We start from the raw sequence: 19,492 nt of genomic DNA on the forward strand, positions 1-19,492 counted from the left end.
GGACGTATTCAGTCTGGACGCACATCTTAATTGGCCAAAAAACAACAGCAACATGTTGCACACGTTGAAGTCCACATAAATCTCAGTCGTCTGTGCCTGTTTTTTTTTCCTCTTTTTTCTGTCTCCAAGTCATGGAAGAGTGCGGCGATATTTGACATATCAGATGCTGACCGCCTAACATAGGTTAGCACTGGGTTATGACTTCGTTTATGCCAAAGTCCAAATAGGGGAGAGAGAAACAAGAGGCCACGGCCTGCCTTTATAAGCCATAGACTGATGCAGGAACAAAGAGATCCGAAGAGATAGAGCTGCTGGACCTAGACAGAAGCTAGAAAAGTAGAGAAGAGGGATTGCACCCCCAAAAGTTTGCTAGCTGCTGTCAAAGAGGAGAGATGATCAAGGGGGAGAAGCAGCTTGGTAGCCATGAAGAGCAGTTAACAGACGAGGTTTGGAATTTCTCTCTTCTCTTGTTCGCCTCTAGTTTTCTGAAGGGTTTGTGTATTCGATTATGCATGATCAGGACATAGTGAGTTTTTCTCTTTCGAATTCTTTTGTTCTTGATCTGTGAAAAGGGACTCTTCAGAAATGCAGTTTTTCTGGAATATATAGATATGATTAGAACTAAGATTAGGAACATGTTTAGGGGCAAATTCTGATGTCCACAACCAGTGTCCATCTTTTTACAAAATATTAGGAACTACCAGTTCCGCTGCATGTATATATAGCACACAGAAAACATGAGGATAAACTAAGAATTGGAATAGTCTGTGCTCATGATTTTCTTTGCTGATCTTACAAATAAATACAATTTTCCATGTTACTATTGCAGATCAAAGATGATGATCACATCCCGGAAGGCTATCTGTTTAAGTCCTTACACAAATCAAGTTCAAGAAAAGAGGTGCCTAACTATTAGTACAATATTCAATAATTCATTAACCATGAAAATACTTTGTGCATGGATGACCATGAGAGGATAAATCGTTCTATTTTTCTTTAATTTCAGAATAGTTAAGTTCCTTATCCTAAAACCTTTAACCTTGAATTTTCACGGAGAAGACAACCTTAGTTTCATGAGCTCTATGCTTTACCTCTTCTTATCTACTACAGTATTCTGATCAACCTTCTTTTGTGTGTTTGTTACTAGGCGTGCTCGCCAAACCCAAGGGAAAGGTCTCAAATGGACGAAGCACCAAATCAAACTTCAACAAAGTTGAATGCTCATAGCAAGGTCAGGATGCATTATGATTATGACAATAATCTTCTGAAGTTTACAACCAGAGACAAAAGTCCATTATCATATGTGATTAGGTTCGAAATGGATACATATCTCATAGTGGTGCATTTCCATCTTCAGGTTGAGGAAGATAAACTTGCATCCACAAGGGCAGAGATGGGTGAGGTAAGAGAAGAGAACAATAGGCTAAAAACAATGTTGTCACGCATTGTAGAGGACTACCGATCTCTTCAATTGCACTTCCATGACGTTCTTCAACAAAGACAAGGCAAGAAGCTTGCAGACCCTACAACTGCCATGCCCACCAACATCAAGGAGCCTGAATTCGTCTCACTAAGCCTCGGCACGAGCACAAGCATGCGCAAGAAAGAAGGGAAGAATACTAGTGTTTACGAAGGCGAAGGGAGAGAAGACTTCATGGATACTAAAGAAGGAGGGCTCTCTCTTGGATTGTCGGACTGCAAAGTTGGTGCAACTAACAATGCAAAGATACAGCCTGATGAGCTGACCTTGAGCCCTCAAGGTAGCTCTGAGGACGCCAAGGACGACGCCTTGGAGGCAGCAGATCAGCAGTGGCCACCAAGCAAAACGCTAAAGAACTTGAGGAGCGTTGGCGCGGAAGCCGAGGATGACATAGGTCCAATGCAGCAGGCCAAGAAGGCAAGGGTGTCTGTAAGGGCAAGGTGTGATGCACCAACGGTATGTAGATACATACATCTCAGAGAAAGATATAATGCATGCTTGATATGTAGGAGCAACTAATGATACACGTTGATGAGATGAGCTGAACAAATTGCTAATTAATATGCTTTGGATTGTTGATCAGATGAATGATGGATGCCAATGGAGGAAGTACGGGCAGAAGATAGCCAAGGGGAACCCATGCCCCCGTGCCTACTACCGGTGCACAGTGGCAGCAGGATGCCCCGTCAGAAAACAGGTACATCATGCGTGATCTGCATCAAACAATACTGCTCAATTCTCATCTTTGAAACCACACAATTCCAGTCCAAAATTGCAATGCTACTGTCTCTAAACATGAAAACTCGAACACTGAATCTAAGTCTCCTATACTATGCCAATTTATTTATTTAGTTGAAAAAGATATGGGACTTTATTTAAGATGAGCATAATGTAGTTGCAAGAGATTGACTTGGGGCTGGTAGCTGGGGACTGAATCTAAGTCCCCAACTAACAAAGGCATCATTATACAATTGATAGAGAACATGGGTTTGGAGTCAATGGATGACCCAATTCTGCTTAGTTTGAACTTTGAACAAATCATTACTTATTGTCCAGGAGGAATTTAAACTGCAAGTGACTGGTTGACGTGGACCCGTTAACCAACAAACAAATGCTGTCCTTAGTAGTTACTACTAAGTACTTATTAGGTCTTCCAAACCCAGTTAAACTGATCCAATGGCTTCCGAAGCCTCTGCTTAGTCTATGAATGGATTCTACCAGTTGGCGATAGACGAGCGACCGTTAGGTCCTACGAACTCATCAGAACTCATCAGTAAACACGATCGGAATCTCCAAACAGGATGCAAAAAAAAAACACGCATCTAATTGAACTCGTCTTCTTTTTCCCCGAACGTTATCTGTTCGAACTCGTGAATCAAACAATCAATCAAGCACTTGCGCCGAGCACAGATCGAGATGTACTGGAGACTGGGGACCCGGAGGCTTACCCGCGAGGAGGGCCGCGCGGCGCGGGAGCGGTAGGGAAGGCGACGCGCAGCCCGCGGTGTCGACCTCCAGCCTCCCTCTTCTCTCTGTCGCATTGGGGCACTCCGGCGGTGCCGGCTAGCCGCGAGGAGGAGTGTGGCGGCGCCGGCGAGCCCCGAGGAGGAGCGCGCCGGCGCCTGGTGGGGGCGCTTGCGGCCTCGCCGGCAGCGACGGGCTTCCGGTTCGCGCGCTTGCTTTGCTTTGAGGTTTCGGGTGCGCCTTCCCATGCGGGCATGCGGCCATGGCCCATGGCGATTTGAAGAGAACCTGGGCCTTGGAAAGCTTGTGTTCGGAAAGGGCTGGGCAATCGCAGCCATTTTCAGCCCAGAGGGGCAGGATTACGATAAGTCCATAATTATTAGTGTCTCTTTTATATAAAGTTAAAAAAACAAAGTGCATAACTGGCCCCCAACACTTGGTTCTCAATACAAAATTCCACATTATTTAACTCCATTGAGATATTTAAACTGAGTTAATTTACCCTTCAGTAAAATTGTCTTTGTTTTTGTATGGTAGTAGTGCCAGTTGTCTTTTGTTGAAACTTTTTAGGTGACAGATGGTACTATACGCTATGTTACAAAAACATATCAGATCTTTTCGTGATTATTTTCATAGTTTTGAGGATCTAATGCTAGTTCGATATATACTCATAAAATTCCTTGAAACTTTTTCCGGGTATATTTGGTCAGCCATTTTTAGTAAAAGCGTTACATATCCATTACTTGCTATATAACATTTTCTGGTGGTTAGAGCATCTAAATAGCACCTAGCAGGTTTGGGTTTAACTTCCTGTGAGAACGAATTAAACATGTATAAAATAAAACAAATTATAAAGAAATAGGTAGAGCTTCCCTGACTTCGGTAAAAAAAAAGCATTTTCTAGAACCTTTTTCGGGTATTATATTTTTGCTCGGCCATTTGTGGGAAAAGCGTTACATATCCATTACTGATGGAACACGAATTGAAGTTTCATCTTGAAAAAAAACAATAAGTTCATGTTTTACAACATGTCACGAGAGGGATAACTAGCCAGTGCCGCTTGATTATGGGCTCGGTGAATTTTTTTTTTACAAGCATCCGTCCTCACTCATCACAACGTGTAACATTTGCAGGTGCAGAGGTGCGCGGACGACATGTCGATCCTGATCACCACGTACGAGGGCACGCACAACCACCCGCTCTCCGCCTCCGCCACCGCCATGGCCTCCACCACCTCCGCCGCGGCGTCCATGCTTACATCGGGCTCCTCCACCTCCCTCCGCTTCCCCGCCGCCTCGTCCGCCGCCGGCCTCAGCTTCGGCTTCCCGTCGGCGCCGCACGACGCTTCCAAGCACTTCTTCCTCCCGAACGGCGGCGCAGCGTCCATCACCTCCACCCCGTCCTACCCGACCATCACCCTCGACCTCACCTCGCCGGCGGCGGCCACCTCACAGGCCTTCTCGCTGAGCAACAGGTTCTCCTCGAGCTTCGGGCACGGCGCGACGAGGTACCATCCCACGAGCTTCTCCTTCTCCAACTCCGGCCCGAGCGCGCTGTCCGGCGCCGCATGGCCGGCGGCCGGCGGTGCCGGGTACCTGAGCTACGGGTCGCCAGCTGCGTCGCTGTTCAACGGAAGGCAAAACGGCGGGGAGCTCCCGGCGGTGCTCCACCAGCAGCAGCAGAAGGCTTCCGCGAGCGGGAGCTCGCCTCCGGCGGGCGTGCTCACCGACACGATAGCGAAGGCGATCACGTCGGACCCGGGCTTCCACACGGCGCTGGCGGCGGCCATCACGTCGTACGTCGGCACGCAGGGTGGCAAGTCGCCGGCTGGAGGAGACGGCGGGAGCCAGACGCAGGGGCTTTTAAAGTGGGGGCAGCACCTCGGCCTGGGGCCGTCGCCGTCGAGCGCGGGCGCGGCGTGCTCGTCGGCAGCGATGCTGGCGCGGTCATCGCCGACGACGGCAGCGGCGGCGGAGCAGAAGGGTTCGAACGGGCATCGGTCGTTCTTGCAGCCGTCGCTAGGGCTGTCAGGCTCTCACAGTGCCTCGACCTCCCCTGTGGAGAACAGGGAGCACTGATCGCGTCGCGTCAGCTGAAGATTCTGAACGATGTTTAGTTCACTTCATTCAAATGTTTGTCAAAATTTGGTTGTTTCATCATTTTGGTGTATATATGCTGGGGATAAGTGTGCCATTTCAGAGGATAGATGTCCTGACTCTCACTGTAGGATAAAGAAATTGTTTCGGTTCACAACATACATGTAAAACAGAGAATTGAATTTATGTTCGTCCAGCCTTTCCTTTCCTGAGTTAGCACTTTAGCAGAATGTGTGCTGTTTATGACACATGAACCCAATAGTGAATTGCAATTCGAATCTCCACTGCTTCCAGGTTAAGGAATTATCTACAGAGATTTTTCTGGGTACACAGTTACAGTTACATATACATCGGAGTTGGGCAGAAATTTGATAGCTGCGCTGAAATGCCAAACCATACTGGCTATAGCTCCAAACAGCAGTACCCATGGTGTTGCAGACTGAAAACAGCAGGGATGCAACAAAACTATCGTCTGGCATAATAACTCAAGATTCAAGAATAAACCATCACCGTGATTATCAGCGACTTCAAATGTCCATTTTCACCTGGAGATGACCCTCATAAACCGGCTCACGGAACTAAACACGCCCATGACATTGTTCATCAACGACGGTGACTCCTCAGATTGCTCGTCGGCACCTCCAAATATCCTCTGCAAAATAGAATGGCACCAGTTTATTCTTTTATAAATGTACTATATTGACAGTAACAGCTTTATTGCTGACTACAAAAGCATATGTAATCCAGCCTTTTCCTAAACAGCGAACATATTTTCTCACAAAGAAAAAGGAATTAACGTTCTCCAGCTTGAGTTGAATGCCAATAGTTTGGCTGCTTAGTGTGTGTGTGTGTGTAGCCACAAAATGCAGCTTTTGGGTGCTTGCAGTTTCTATAGCAGCCGCATGCTTTGACTCATTTTTTCAATAATGCGCACATTGAATTCAGCATAATTACTTAAATAAGTACTGATCAAAGATAAACATAAACAACAAACAAAATATTAATTAGTCACAGTGCCTTACCTCAATATCTGTGGCATCAGGTTTACTTGTGAGTTCTCTGGCAAGCAAATACCTATTTGGTCTGCTTGGATCATCATAAAATACTTTCCACTTTCTGTAACACAAATAAAAGAAACATATATCTTTATCTTTTTGGATCATATATGAATGGAAAAGACAACAATGCTCTACGCACCCAGGATAGCATCTAAAGACTGCACCAGTTGGCAATGGCCTCATTGAGTAAACAGTGGTAAAAGTACTGCAAAGTGAGTGATGGGTGTTAGCAAAAGAAAGGGACAAACCAACATGTAAGAAGAGAACATGCTCTAATTCAATGGGATGTGCAGTCAACGGCAGAAAATATACGCAATTAATTTATAAGATTGAAAAAGATTGCTCAACTAAATGTGCTCATCTTCGCGACAGAAAATACTAGATTCATTAGAAAATATAATTGTCCAAAATAACCAAATGATGTACATGTACAACTACCATAGTTTAGACAGTATACTTCAGAAAACATATATAACTAATGCTTATCAAGGCCAGAGCATGGACTCTGTCCCTGAGACACTCTTGCCAGTTCAACAAGAACAACAACAACAACATAGCCTTTCAGTCCCAAGCAAGTTGGGGTAGGCTAGAGTTGAAACCCAACAAGAGCCACAAATCAGGGTTCAAGCACATGAATAGCTGTTTTCCAAGCACTCCTATCCAGGGCTAAATCTTTACGTATATTCCATCCCTTCAAATCTTCTTTTATTGCCTCTTCCCATGTCAATTTTGGTCTTCCTCTACCTCTCTTTACATTACTATCACGCTTTATGGTTCTACTACGCACCGGTGCCTCCGGAGGCCTCCGTTGGACATGTTCCACTACACTCTTGCCAGTTCGAGAAAAAAAATGTTTTCTGAAAGAAATAGTTACACAATGACAGGCAACAGTCTACAGATGTTTCCGAATTACCTTAAGAAATTTCTGCGTAAATTCCGAACATTAAAGCCTACTCCAACATCTCCACTAACAAGTCGTGGGTTCCACATGACAAGGGGTCTTATCTTCAAAAAAAAAAGAGTAGACACTGCTTAAGGATACAATATTGAATGGAATATATATACAAAAACCAACAATAGAGAAATATAAAGATGGTTGCCGATCAAATTCAATCTTAAATCGATGTGAATATGGATGGATGGTTTTAGGCATGAAAACTCATATGAGTTCTTTTATGAAATGGCTAAACATGTAGGTATAGAGACTAATCTGATAAGAGCAAATGCATTTAGATCCTGCATAGGTCCATGCACAGCCTTTAGCCTAATACTCTCTGTAGTTCATGCAAATGCTATTCTACCAATTCTCCATGGAATACTAAATGGAATTCAATTTTTCATATGTTTCAATGCAAGATCTACAGAAAGTTGCAGCTTGGTCAGGCATAAGTCACATACAGGATCATCCGAGAGTTGAGATGCGATGCGCTCAACAGATTCCAGCATCTGATGATCAGGAATAATCATAACAGCAACCTCATCCTCAGGACCAACTGGCTTCCTGTCACTTAAGCTGCAGGACGAATAAAAAACAGATTTTAGTTACAATCTGTGTACTATTTAATGTCATAGTGTAGAAGCATCCAATAATGTCATAATCTAGAAGGACTGATCACATTGATATCAGTAGCATGTCACTTGTAGTCAGAAAACCATGAGGTACAACAAGTTACATCAGTTCACTATGAAATCATCACTCTAAGTGGACAGTACCTGGCACACTTGAATTCTGCATCTTTCCACTGATACTTGAGAAGGGCAGCTGCTCCAGCATCGGGAAAAATGGCAGTAACTTTCTGTGAAGCAGCAAATCGAATCAGAAATGAACAATAAATAAATCACAAGTCACAAAATTACAAAGTAGTGATCCGTAGTCTCAAGTATCAATCAGTGCTTGGTAGGAGCTCGAGTAATGCAATTGTAAGCAGGCAAAAAAGGGTAAAAGCCATGACTATAGCTAAAACGACCTTGTATCCAAACCTGTCCTGTCTCTTGTACAAGTGTGTCCAGGAAAATTTTCGATAACGCCCAGAGCTCAGCTTGTGCTCCTTCCTCGTTGAGGAATTCCAACTGAGGGATCAGCAGCTCTGCCTGCAACCGTGATATCACCAAGCATAAGTACTCTAGAACTGTATGGTAAAGATGCATAGTCAGTGGTTCAGCACAAATGAGGACTTTTATCACTTTGTACTTTGTATACAGCATATAAGATTGAACAGGATTATAGAAGATAGACGCAATACGTATATGAACAATGTGAATCATACGATAGCTCGCAGGCCTCCTGAATTGACGAAATCGGCGCTCGCCTTCCCCGACTGCCGAATCGCGCCCTCCAAATCCGACGGCAAGCAGCTGAACCACACAGCACCAAACGCAAAATTGTGCACGGCCAGCGTCAGAAAGCGACCAACCTCTCCTGTGCTCAAGCACGGGTCTGGGGGTGCAGTGAGCCTAACCTGTCCTCCTCCGCCGCCGGCTGCGCCTGCGCCACCTCCGCGTCCGCCACAGCTTCCGCCGCCTCGGCCTCCGCTGGGGCGTCGGAGGCGTCGAACTTGCCGAACTTGGCCCCACACGGGGGCGGCGCGCGGCGGAGGCGCAGCAGCGGCCGCAGCCTCGCCGGCGCGTGGAGTGGAAAGGCGAGAGGCGGGGTCGGGAGGAGGCGGAGGTGGCGGCCAGGGCGGGCGCGCTGGTGCGAGAGCAGCGGCGCCGTGGTCGCCATTGCTTCGCCGCGCGGTGCAGGGAATACGTGGCCGGGAGCAGCGGACTGTTCAGTGTTCACCAGCTGCTTGGATAACGGCTTGGTCGTTCTGGTAACAGGATTCCATCCACGTGAGCCGTCGGATGGGAATTCAACGCATCAGATTGATTGCCACACGATACGACTGCAGAGAACTGAGAACATAAATCTGGGACCCATGGTTATGGTAACTATCTTTGAATTCCATTGAAGCATACAGGTTTACAGCAGTAACAAGTCCCACTGGATGCTGAATACATACTAGACTGTCGAATGTTATTATAAATCGTGTCAATCTTACAGTCTTGTGTATGCATCTGTGGTATAGCCACCAGACTCCAACAGGAGCAAGCTATATGTCATGTTACAACACTGTTTGACATGATTATCGAACTATTTTAATTGTTGCAAGCAGTCGCTGCGCTCTCAGTTTCTTTGCTGGTCGCAAAAGATTTGCCACACCCACATGTTTTTGTCGCATTTGGATTCTGGAAGGAGAAGCCACCGCCAATGAGTGAGTCGCTGTAGTCCAGCTCCATTCCGAACATGAAGAGAAGGCTCTTTGGATCACATACTGCAGAAGCGCATAGGCTGCTGTTAGAACTAGTTCATTCTGAATATAGTCAGTCAGAGTCAGTTCTCGGTGAAGATTCTAGACATTGTACTATACATCAAAATTCAGAAGGCATTCAAAAGTAGGACGCTAAGACCGGATGCCTATTGAGCAGCTATGCAAGTGATGTCAGGTTATCCTGCTGACCCGTGACTGCATTCACTTATCACATCTTTCATTTTAGTCCAAATAAGGAATGCATATTTCTTGGGTTCTTTTTTGTAACACACATCTCCAACAATCCAACTTAACATCAATAACGATTTCTTGACCAACTATACTTCAGAGTTTAGCAGAGACAGAAGCGGCAAAGTAGGAGAGATGATATTCAAAAACTAAATCATAGAAACAGTAGTCATTCCTAAATCCTAACACAGGTACTGCATAACATTTTTTAGATGAAGTGCTGCATAGTTAAGATAAGGTAGTTACCTATTGCAAAACCATCATATTCTACAATGGAATCGTCAGGGCTGGCATTTGCTCGATTTTCAAACTCCATGGTGTAAGACATGCCAGAGCAGCCGCCCTGTCTCACTCCAATTCTCAAACACAGATCTTCATTCCGTTCAGCCCTCATTTTGTTCAGATGTTTCAAGGCCTTTTCGGTCAACGAAATAGCTGGAGCAATGCTACCAGATGCTGCTGCTGCTGCGGCTGCAAAATATGATCAATCAACAATCATTTAGTCATTTGGTATTAAATGTAACTTGAACCAAATTATGTCCACTCCTTGGATTTCTTTTTTATACAGCATTTTGATTCCCAATATGCACTATGACAGAAAATTCAGTATTAACAGTTTCCTCAATATTTCCCTGTCTCCCGCTAATACGGGAAAGATGAACCAAGGAGTGATGTAGGATAAATTACTGAAGTGCCTTCAATCTATAGCTCCGCAATCATGTTAATTGGTAACAGAAAAAAGCTTATAATCTGATGTGCGTTCAGTTCACTTCAGCCTACCACTTCCCAATCATGAACATTAGAAACAGATCCTTATGGGGGTAACAGTGGTGACAGGCGTAATGAATAAAAACATGCAAGTTGATAGTTTCCCAGGTCATGAGTGGGCTAGCAGCAGCATATTTGTAAACTATGCATAGCTTTAGGAAAAGAGCTGTTTATTTAAAAGCCTTGAAAGAAAAAGGGAACAAAGTCTAGGAATGTGTAACCCGTAAATAAGAACTATCATCTACCATGGTTCTTGGGATTTATAAGATCTATAATTGGGGATTATGTCTGAATATAAGATTTCTACTTTCTCACATAGGAGATTGCACGGTTTAAACCTCTGATCGGGGAAAAAATATACTACATGGATTGGGAATTTGGGGCGGCCAGGTGACGATAGCAGTTACTTGACTGAAAAGACAATATAGGCAGATGACCATAGTGGGAATTCTGCAGAAGAAAATTGCTTATACTGCGGGTTATCCTCATTAACCAAGCATTCGATGGTTGTCACGCTTATTAAAAAATAGGGACTAGTCCTGCACGGAAATTATCCCCCTTTCCATAGCTAGAACAGCACGAATCAGTCCCAGACTTCAAGTTATAAGTTTCTACAATCCAAATCGATATCTTCTTTTACAGGAAACGTAACCCCCTACTGTTTCCAATTGCGTGGGGAAAAGAAAGACATCTGGGTTGACCAAGTACCTGGAGGGGAGGAGATGCGGAGCGAGACGGCCCTGCCGCCGCGGCGGGGGAACCGGATCGATGAGGCGGCGGAGGACGATACGGCGAGGTGGGGCCGAGCGGTGCCGGCGGGCCGGCCGAGGGTGCTGGACGTGCCGGAAGCGAGGGCCATGGCGGAGGGTTGGAGGCGTGCCAGAGAAGCCGGAAGCGAGACGGAAGCGGCAGGGAGGGGAAGGAAAAGATCTGGCCCGGATTCTTGGAGCCACCCCCCACGGCCCCACCCCACCCACTCGGGCTATACGTTCCGAGGAGCATTCAGTTTGTGTGGTTTTTTCTCGATTTTCTTAAATAACTAAGCATCATGCGGTTTGATATTGCTCCCTCCGTGTCGAGTGTTAAGGGTTTGTTTTAACTTTTCTAGGTATTTTGATATGCATTTATATATACACATAATAAAATGGATGTTCGTAATTTAGGACGGAGGGAGTATTTTCTAAATAACTTTTTCATAAATGATTGGTAGTGCTACTGTCTCCAGTAGCAATAAAAACTACTGTTGTACCTCTTTTTTCCTTTTAGGAAAGATAAATCAATCCTCATCTATTACAAGCTAGGTGGTGAATAATCATGATAAAATCAATTCCCCAAAATCAATACAAGATTTAAAATTTGGACGGTAAAAATAAAGTGAATATTTACTCCAAACTAACATCATAATTTCTCAATCAAATATATTCAATGTACCATGGCTTTAGCTGGGAAGATGCCAGCTATAAAAATTCTTAAGAGGTCAGAGCTGTGGCAACCAGACCTTTAGTTACTCGGTATGACACTGCCTCATATTGGCAAAAGCTGAAAAGTTTGGTCTCTATATGCTGTAGACATTTTATTATTAGTATATAATGAATTCATATGGAAAAGTATTTCACTCTTCTATTGGTATGATAATATACTCATGTGCATTTAATTCAAAAAAAAATATACTCATGTGCAATTGGCCAAAGGAATGGTTATTAGACCAGTAGTAGCCATTCATTTATTCAATTAATCCCACACCACTTACAAGAATATACAGCGTGCCCTTCCAAGGAAAATAAACATACAATACGCGAATGTTTCGTTCAACACGGTCGAGAGGCGAGGTTGTGCGTACAATGACAATTTGTTGCAACCAAATTAAAATTTACAATGCTTAAATAAAACCACACAACCTAATAAAAATCTATTCTTTTCCACGCTTTGCAAATTGCACTCGTCCAACATCCACAATCTTCACTTCTGTATAGTACGTAGCAAGCTTGAGCGACGATAAATACACCATGATGAATGACTTAATTCTTCCGCTTGCAAGTCACTTGTAGCATACTCGATCGACCGAAACTGTAGTTTTGTAGGATAACCTCTGAACATGATGTGTACCTGCAAGAATCAATCGTGAGGTATGTCTTATAATTGCAAAGTTTTAAATCTCAGGCTACTACCGCTATAGGCCGCTATAAGAGTACTTAAGGTATGGTACCGCTATTTGTAGAGTACCTATTTGTGCTGCTCATGTACAATTTAACTGTTATAATCTCATTTAACTCCGTTATTAACTGTTTTAGAATTCAACCGCTAAATTCCTCCCTCGTTCCGCTATTTAAAACACTGCAGAACTGTTAAATAATTAATAGTCTGAAAGAATTATTTATAGTTTACGGAGTGTTCTTTCCTTAACGTCGTCACGGGCCATGGAACAAGGCTGCGTAGCCACCGGCCGTGGTGAGGGCCGCCATGGCCCACACGGCGGCGGCGACAGGCCAGGACGGCATCGCCGCCGCCACCTTCCACGAGAACAGCACGGTGAGCAGCGTGCACAGCGCCCACACCTCGCGCCTCAGCCGCGCCCTTTGGTCGGCAGCTTCCCAAGGCGGCGGCAAGCGCTCGTACGCGCGGAGGCTGCGAAAGAGCAGCAGCAGCGAGGCGTAGCTTACGGCGACGAACGCCGTGGAGGCGAGGTCGCCCGCGGCGGCGGCTCTGTATGCGGACACGGCGGACGTCAGGGTTAAAGCGATCAGCCCCGTGCGGACGAGAACCGCCGTGCCGTCGGCGCCGCCTCTTTGTTCTCGTTCCATATCGAGCTATGATCGAATCGGATGCTCCCTGTTCTTACGGCAGGGGGAAATGTTGGGTATATGTGCATATATATAGTAGCAGAAGCAGAAGGCACTAGTATTCGTGCGACGTGCGACGCAAGGAACCAAAGTCTTCGTGCGACGCAAGGAACCAAAGTCAGCAAGAGGCAAGCTGTCAGTGCTGGCGTGGAAACGATTTCGAGATTCGTGCAAGAGTAAACAAAGAAAAGGATATACATGCCACTGTAGAAGGCATTCTGGCAGCGTACGCGATGTACACACGTTCGCTGATCACGCGTGCAGCAAAAGAAACAGCACGACCGATCAAAAGTCTCAGACGTCTGGAATATTAAATTAACAGGCGATTCAGAAGGCAACTTGCAACCCAAGGCATTCGAAAACGACATACGTATCTGGATGAGCACTTGCATCATCAGTTCAACATGAGATGCATCATATTCCATAATACATATATCCACAGGCATGAAAAGTAAATATTAAGAATTGTCAAGAAGTAAGGGAATGTTTGGATCTATGGACTAATTTTTAGTTCAGATCACATCGGATGTTTAGATACAATTAGAAGAAGGTATCTTTGCTTGTCAAGGAAGGTATCTTTACTTGCTAAGGAAAGTATCCTTGCATTGCATGACAAGCTGCCTCTAATGAAAAGCACGTGCAGTGGTCAACGACAACAGTCTCGTAGCTTGTCGTCTCTTGATTGTTTATACTCCAATGGACAAACCAGCATGCTGTACTAGTCTAAATGGGAATGTGGTTTGCTTGCCTCAGAACACGGAATTTCCTTGCCAGAACGACTTGACGTGGACTACATTCCTTTCTATCTTGAGCCCAAGTTGGCAGCACTGATTTGCACGGTCTACATGCTCCTGATCAGATCCATGTCATACAAGCGCTTCTCTTTTGATGGTGATTGGCTGATTGCCGATTGCTTCGTGTATTTTGGACTCACCGATCAGGTTCACCCTCTAGCCGAGAGTATCCGGCAACGGACAGAAATGCCTCAAAAGAATGCCGAAAGAACGTAACGACCAAAACACTGCAAAAATGCCTAACCGATCGGCATCCAACGTACGACTTGTTGCTTCCTATTTAATGTAAAATTTCAGAATAAATAATTGACATGCCAAAGCTCATCTTTCGTCGATGATGCATGCAATTGCAATTAAACTCAAACTTTGGGTGCACATAGAAACACAAGTTGTGAGAGCAAACAGGTTTAGCTGGCCAAGTTAGATGCTAACCTTGTTGTTTTGTAGCATATTCTCGAAAAAGTCCTGAATTCTTACGAGCCTTGTTTTATACGTATGAATGCAATTGTCAAACACAATTGCTCGAAAAAATTTGCTAACACAACTGCTGATGCCATTGAAGGAAAATGACATAAAATAAAATAAACACCTTAATACGCCTCGATGTGAACTTGAAATGTGGATGTTTTATCAAACGTTTTTCTATACAGACAAGTCGTACCAAACAAGCTATAAGTGTACATGCACATCATCAATGAATTGAGCTCAGCTCAGTCTCTCTTTATGTTTGGTCTTTTTTTTGGAAAGAAAAAGAAATTTCATGGCATATGCATTTGTTGCTAATTACGTGTGTAATGCCCTTTTCACTAACCCTAAGCTAAATTTATTCTCTTGTTAAACCAATATTTGGTAGTTTTTCCCACTAACTCGCTAATAATTAGAGGGCAACTGTTTACAGCTGCTCGGTAAGTTGGCTGCAGCTAGCCAGCCATCAGCAGCTGCAATCGGTAGTGTCTAATACAGAAAGTGACTCACAGCTGAGTCTGCAGCTGAGCGGCTGCGCTGCTATGCAGCAGCTACAAAAATAAGCACAAGCGAGTAAGCTGTTAGTGAACAGCGAATATATTTAAGCCAATCCTAACTATATGTAGTATTTGTTTGTTCTATTTTTGTTGTTTGGTTTTATATTACAACTTTATGTTTTAGCTTTATTTTCTTTGGTTTTTTATATGGTGGGAAAAAAGAAACTGATTCATAGAATCTAGTTTTTCATTCATTTGCATTGGAGGAATACTTCTCCTAGCCCCTCGTCTCGGTGCCTAGCATAAAGAGGCTCTCATGCAACCCCTTTGGATATATGATCAAAGATCGGATGGGATCAAATGATACTTTCTAGCTATCTTGCTGGGGAAAGCGCCTTAGTACCGGTTTCTAACCCCTTTAGTACCGGTTGTGCAACCGGTATTGCTATTTCCGTACTGAAGGGGGAGTCTTTAGTACCAGGTCAAATAACCGATACTAAAAGGGTATTAAAAAATAAAAAAATCCCGCCGGCTGTGCCCGGTTGCCCCACCACCACGCCTCGTCGGTGTTGGCTGCCCCTCCCCCGCCACCCGCCGGCCACCCCTTCTTCCCGCCCGACTGCCGCTCCTCGCCTCAGGCACGAGGTGAGGGGCGAGCGGAGGGGGGAGGAGAAGGGAGGCCGAGGAGGGAGGGAGGGGGCCGGTGGAGGGGGAGGGAGGGGGTCGACAGCGGAGGGATAAGGAGAGAGGAAGGAGAGAAGTGGGACTAGGGAGAGAAAGGGAGAAGTGGCGGAGGGAGGGAGAGAGGAGCGCGGACGTCAAGCGCGCTTAATTGAATTTGAGAAAGATTTCGAGTTCGGTCGAACCGGTAGTCACCCGTTAGTACCGGGTGTACTAATAGGTGACCTTTAGTACCGGTTGGAACACCCAGCACGGGAGGCTCATGAAGAACTAGCCGTTAGACCTGGTACTGATGATCACATAAGTACCAGATCGAAAACCAACCGGTATTAAGGACTAGGATCAATACTCAGTTTTCCAGTAGTGATAGTACCATGTGTACTAATAGGTGACCTTTAGTACTGGTTGGAACACTCAACTAGTACTAAAGGGGGTCACGGGAGTTCCTGCGGAACTAGCTGTTAGACCTAGTATAAATGCTCACATTAATACTGGATAAAAACTACCCGGTACTAAGGAACAGGACCGAGGACTAGGACCAATGTATAGAAAAATCTTAAGCGCCACCACGATAGAGCTTAGTTGACAATATACCGTTGAAATATTAATGTTCCGAATATCAGAAAATAGCATCCGTGATGTATGAGTATCAAAAGATACTTTGTTCTCCCCGCGACTTATTGCACAAAACTTTGCACTTAGAAGAATAGCCCCAAGTGCATTTTACAAATTCAAGTACATTTTCAAAATTAGTTGGAAAAAAACAAATATACATAAAGATTTCTTGCCTATGGGATCTCTGAAGAAAACTGAGATAACGCTACTGAAGAGAAGAAGATATGCTTCACACCTGTCGTGGTGTTGTGTATGAATGCAGATGCCAGCATCATATCTCTGGATCGGATGAAGTGCAGTGCAGACCTACAACCACACAAGCCACTTTAGCTGCAGTCAAACAAAGTTGAAGTCAATGACCGCGATTCCATGGACAAACTCATTTTCACGGAAACAGCGAATCATCAGTTTGGCAGGCCGCATATGTTACCTCTTCTCCGATCCGGTAGAGAAATTATTGGCACGCCGCACGCTATTCTTTGCGCTGAGGGCACAAGTTATTCACAACTCTGCTTGATAAGGCGAGGAAATCAGCAGGTCACTGGTGGAGAAACATGGACCAGAACCCTGCGCCGGCGGTTCCGGCGGCCATCAAGTACACCAAGGAACCGACGGGCGGCGGCATCAGCGGCGCGACCCTGGAGGCGAACATGGCCGTGAGCAGCGTCGTCAGGAGCCAGACGGCAGCCTTGGTCCTGCCCCTGTCCCCCTCCCCGCGCTCGAACCTACGGAGGAAGTGGAAGAGCAGCGCGATGGAGGCGTAGGCGCCGGCGACGAACGCGACGGAGCCCGGGTCGTCCCGCGATCTGTAGATGGCGAGCGCCGAGTTGCCCGTCAGCGCGGCGAAGCCGAGCGTGGTCAGCAAGCCGTGGCGGTGGAAGTCCATCTGCTCTGCCTAGTGCCGAGCGTGTGCGAGCTTGGCGGCCACGACGTAACCACGCCGCTTTTATAGGCCCATCCGCCGCCCAAGGAGATGGAGATTGGTCAGATGGGCAACGACAACATTTTAGAGCAACTCCAAGAGTATCCTAAAAAATTCTTCCCCAAAACTATGTATTGGGGATTCTCCTAAAAAAAATTTCCCCCAAAAACATATCAGTCCACAGCAGATCGCTAATAAATAGCCCCTAATATTTCAAACACAGGCCAAGTTATCATATTGGGCCCATCGGAAGGGACGCGCGGGCGTGCGGGAATCAGGATTGGGGGAGGAACGCCAACGCTAAAATATACACGGTGGCAGGCTGTTTTTTAGCGTCGCTAAAAAATTGGGGAAGGTTTAGGTGGATTGTTGGAGTTCATTTTTTCTCTCTTTTTTCCTAAAAAAAGTATTGGGGGTAAGATTAGCAGTCTCTTGGAGTTGCTCTTACAAACGAAAAACAGATGGCACGCAGTGCGCTACGTCACCTCCAAGATATCGTATTCTTCGTGCCTTTTTTAAACGAAAACCTCGAAGGTTCGAGCATTAATCATTTCATTGGATGTAAGTCCTGGAATTTTAGAGAGTTCTGAGGATGTTTCCGGAACAAGCACGTAGACAAAGGTCGGCCACGGTGTCAGTCGATCTGGTGCGGGGAATATTAAGGCATCCAGCGGATTATGACGTCAGCGCCGATGTGGCGTGACCGTCAGCCGTGACTTCACAGGCCATGGCCACGGCCCGAGGGGAGTTGCCGGATTTTGGGACACGGAGCGAGCATGGCGGCGCCGCGGTCCGCTGCGACCTACTCCAGGACGAGGCGAAGTCCTCTACCTCCTCCCTAGCCCATGGTCAGCGGCAAGCCGCCGGCGGCGCCTGTGGGCTGCTAAATTACAACGATGAGACGGAACTCGACTCGAAATTCGCCGGTGCGGCTGACGGAAGTCCCCAGTGTCCCCCAGCATCACATATATGCCCTTTCTGTAAGGAAGACTCGAAGTGCGCATCGACCTAGGCTGGTGATGCTTCTCATTCATAATGGAGATTCGATGCGATTCGATTGGGAGAGGGCCGTAGAGGAGAAAAGAGGCAGCAAAGCAGCTTCCAGGAAATCCTAGAGGTGGCGTTTGGACAGGGGCTGGGAAAGGGAATGGGAAATGAGGTGGGATAAAAAGAGGGTTAGGGATAAGGATATGTGTTTCAAACCCGTACCCACGTTATCCTCAACATGCTCATATATGTGCGCGTAAAAAAACAACTAGGCAAACAATATTCAGATTAGCAATGACTTTATGCATACGCATGCAGACTGCACACTGTACATATTCATGATTCGGTGACAATACAAATTTCACCATGGCTCCAAGTGATAGGAACTCAAGTTTGTTTCTGACAGCACATGGCAACAAAATAAAGGCCTTAGTTTAGTTGCCAAAACTTGGAGTGCCCAAATTACTGTGCGAGCACTGTAGCACACTGTAGCGTTTCGTTTGTATTTGTGAATTATTGTCCAAACATTGACTAATTAGGCTCAAAAGATTCGTCTGGCAAAGTACAATAAAATTGTGCAATTAGTTTTTAATTTCGTCTACATTTAGTACTCCATGCATGTACCGTAAGTTTGATGTGACGGGGAATCTTCTTTTTGCATAGTGCCAAAGTTGGAAGTTGGGGGTGAACTAAACAAGGGCTAACCCAATGCAAAATGAACTTCACTGTTTCGGTCAACCACGGTTGACGAGTACCTAGCACCTGGGCATCATGGCAATACTTAGAGGGTGTTTGGTTCTTTAGAACCTTCTAAAATTCCTGTCAAATCAAATGTTTAGATACTAATTAGGAGTATTAAACATAGATTAATTACAAAACCAATTGCACGGATGAAGGCTAATTTGCGAAACAAATCTATTAAGTCTAATTACTCTATGATTTGACAATGTGATGCTACAGTAAACATGTGCTAATAATATGTTAATTAGGCTTAATAGATTCGTCTCGCGAATTAGCCTCCGTCTGTGTAATTAGTTTTATAATTAGCTCATGTTTAGTCCTCCTAATTAGCCTATAAATATTCGATGTGACATGAATTTTAGTACAGACTAAAGATCAAACCACCCCTTATGCTACAGAAAAAGGGAGCACCGGAATTCTACATTTTCTTAGGCCTTTTGAGCACTTGATGAACAAACTCAGATTTCAACTCATCAGGCGTGGTAAAGAACAGATTCAACCGTTTCTCATTTTGACCAATCACTAGAGCAGCCTGCACGACTTGG

General features: G+C 45.3%; 5 protein-coding genes across 6 annotated transcripts; 1 reads left to right on the top strand and 4 right to left on the bottom strand.

Annotated features, from left to right (window-relative positions):
• Positions 1-207: 207 nt before the first annotated feature.
• LOC101766218 (probable WRKY transcription factor 72) lies at positions 208-5,247 on the top strand. Its single transcript, XM_004964484.3, has 6 exons — positions 208-446; positions 830-901; positions 1,148-1,231; positions 1,358-1,936; positions 2,064-2,177; positions 4,078-5,247. Exons 1-6 carry the CDS (start codon positions 393-395, stop codon positions 5,020-5,022), a joined length of 1,848 nt encoding a protein of 615 aa, XP_004964541.1. The 5' UTR covers positions 208-392; the 3' UTR covers positions 5,023-5,247.
• On the bottom strand, positions 5,204-8,875 carry LOC101765536. The gene is made up of 9 exons (XM_004964483.2): positions 8,558-8,875; positions 8,366-8,453; positions 8,079-8,189; positions 7,812-7,894; positions 7,497-7,611; positions 7,012-7,103; positions 6,238-6,303; positions 6,063-6,156; positions 5,204-5,692 (listed from the first exon to the last, which is right to left on the bottom strand). The coding sequence occupies exons 1-9, from the start codon at positions 8,818-8,820 to the stop codon at positions 5,582-5,584; spliced, it is 1,023 nt and encodes a 340-aa protein (XP_004964540.1). The 5' UTR covers positions 8,821-8,875; the 3' UTR covers positions 5,204-5,581.
• A 145-nt stretch (positions 8,876-9,020) lies between these two features.
• LOC101766626 (uncharacterized protein slr1417) lies at positions 9,021-11,364 on the bottom strand. Its single transcript, XM_004964485.4, has 3 exons — positions 11,114-11,364; positions 9,884-10,108; positions 9,021-9,412 (listed from the first exon to the last, which is right to left on the bottom strand). The coding sequence occupies exons 1-3, from the start codon at positions 11,262-11,264 to the stop codon at positions 9,237-9,239; spliced, it is 552 nt and encodes a 183-aa protein (XP_004964542.1). The 5' UTR covers positions 11,265-11,364; the 3' UTR covers positions 9,021-9,236.
• Positions 11,365-12,086: 722 nt separating this feature from the next.
• LOC101767039 lies at positions 12,087-13,234 on the bottom strand. The gene is made up of 2 exons (XM_004964486.2): positions 12,804-13,234; positions 12,087-12,511 (listed from the first exon to the last, which is right to left on the bottom strand). Exon 1 carries the CDS (start codon positions 13,204-13,206, stop codon positions 12,814-12,816), a length of 393 nt encoding a protein of 130 aa, XP_004964543.1. The 5' UTR covers positions 13,207-13,234; the 3' UTR covers positions 12,087-12,511; positions 12,804-12,813.
• Positions 13,235-16,323: 3,089 nt separating this feature from the next.
• On the bottom strand, positions 16,324-17,201 carry LOC101767447. 2 transcript variants are annotated; one of them, XM_004964488.2, is made up of 2 exons: positions 16,728-17,201; positions 16,324-16,603 (listed from the first exon to the last, which is right to left on the bottom strand). In XM_004964488.2, exon 1 carries the CDS (start codon positions 17,181-17,183, stop codon positions 16,836-16,838), a length of 348 nt encoding a protein of 115 aa, XP_004964545.1. In that variant the 5' UTR covers positions 17,184-17,201; the 3' UTR covers positions 16,324-16,603; positions 16,728-16,835. The 2 variants fall into 2 exon arrangements, with proteins under 2 accessions (XP_004964545.1, XP_004964544.1); XM_004964487.2 differs by having other exon boundaries at positions 16,324-16,627.
• Between the last annotated feature and the right edge of the window lie 2,291 nt (positions 17,202-19,492).

This window comes from Setaria italica, chromosome IV (assembly GCF_000263155.2).
Source record: "Setaria italica strain Yugu1 chromosome IV, Setaria_italica_v2.0, whole genome shotgun sequence".
Lineage (NCBI taxonomy): Eukaryota > Viridiplantae > Streptophyta > Magnoliopsida > Poales > Poaceae > Setaria > Setaria italica.

Coding starts and splice junctions, on each gene's coding strand:
- LOC101766218 (XM_004964484.3), top strand. CDS start 393: ATGATCAAGGGGGAGAAGCAGCTTGGTAGCCATGAAGAGCAGTTAACA. Junction 447..829: donor AAGAGCAGTTAACAGACGAG/GTTTGGAATTTC, acceptor TTACTATTGCAG/ATCAAAGATGATGATCACAT. Junction 1,232..1,357: donor AGTTGAATGCTCATAGCAAG/GTCAGGATGCAT, acceptor TTCCATCTTCAG/GTTGAGGAAGATAAACTTGC.
- LOC101765536 (XM_004964483.2), bottom strand. CDS start 8,820: ATGGCGACCACGGCGCCGCTGCTCTCGCACCAGCGCGCCCGCCCTGGC. Junction 7,895..8,078: donor TTGTACAAGAGACAGGACAG/GTTTGGATACAA, acceptor GCTGCTTCACAG/AAAGTTACTGCCATTTTTCC. Junction 5,693..6,062: donor CTGATGCCACAGATATTGAG/GTAAGGCACTGT, acceptor TCTATTTTGCAG/AGGATATTTGGAGGTGCCGA.
- LOC101766626 (XM_004964485.4), bottom strand. CDS start 11,264: ATGGCCCTCGCTTCCGGCACGTCCAGCACCCTCGGCCGGCCCGCCGGC. Junction 10,109..11,113: donor CCGCATCTCCTCCCCTCCAG/GTACTTGGTCAA, acceptor CATATTTTGCAG/CCGCAGCAGCAGCAGCATCT. Junction 9,413..9,883: donor ATATGATGGTTTTGCAATAG/GTAACTACCTTA, acceptor GCGCTTCTGCAG/TATGTGATCCAAAGAGCCTT.
- LOC101767039 (XM_004964486.2), bottom strand. CDS start 13,206: ATGGAACGAGAACAAAGAGGCGGCGCCGACGGCACGGCGGTTCTCGTC.
- LOC101767447 (XM_004964488.2), bottom strand. CDS start 17,183: ATGGACTTCCACCGCCACGGCTTGCTGACCACGCTCGGCTTCGCCGCG.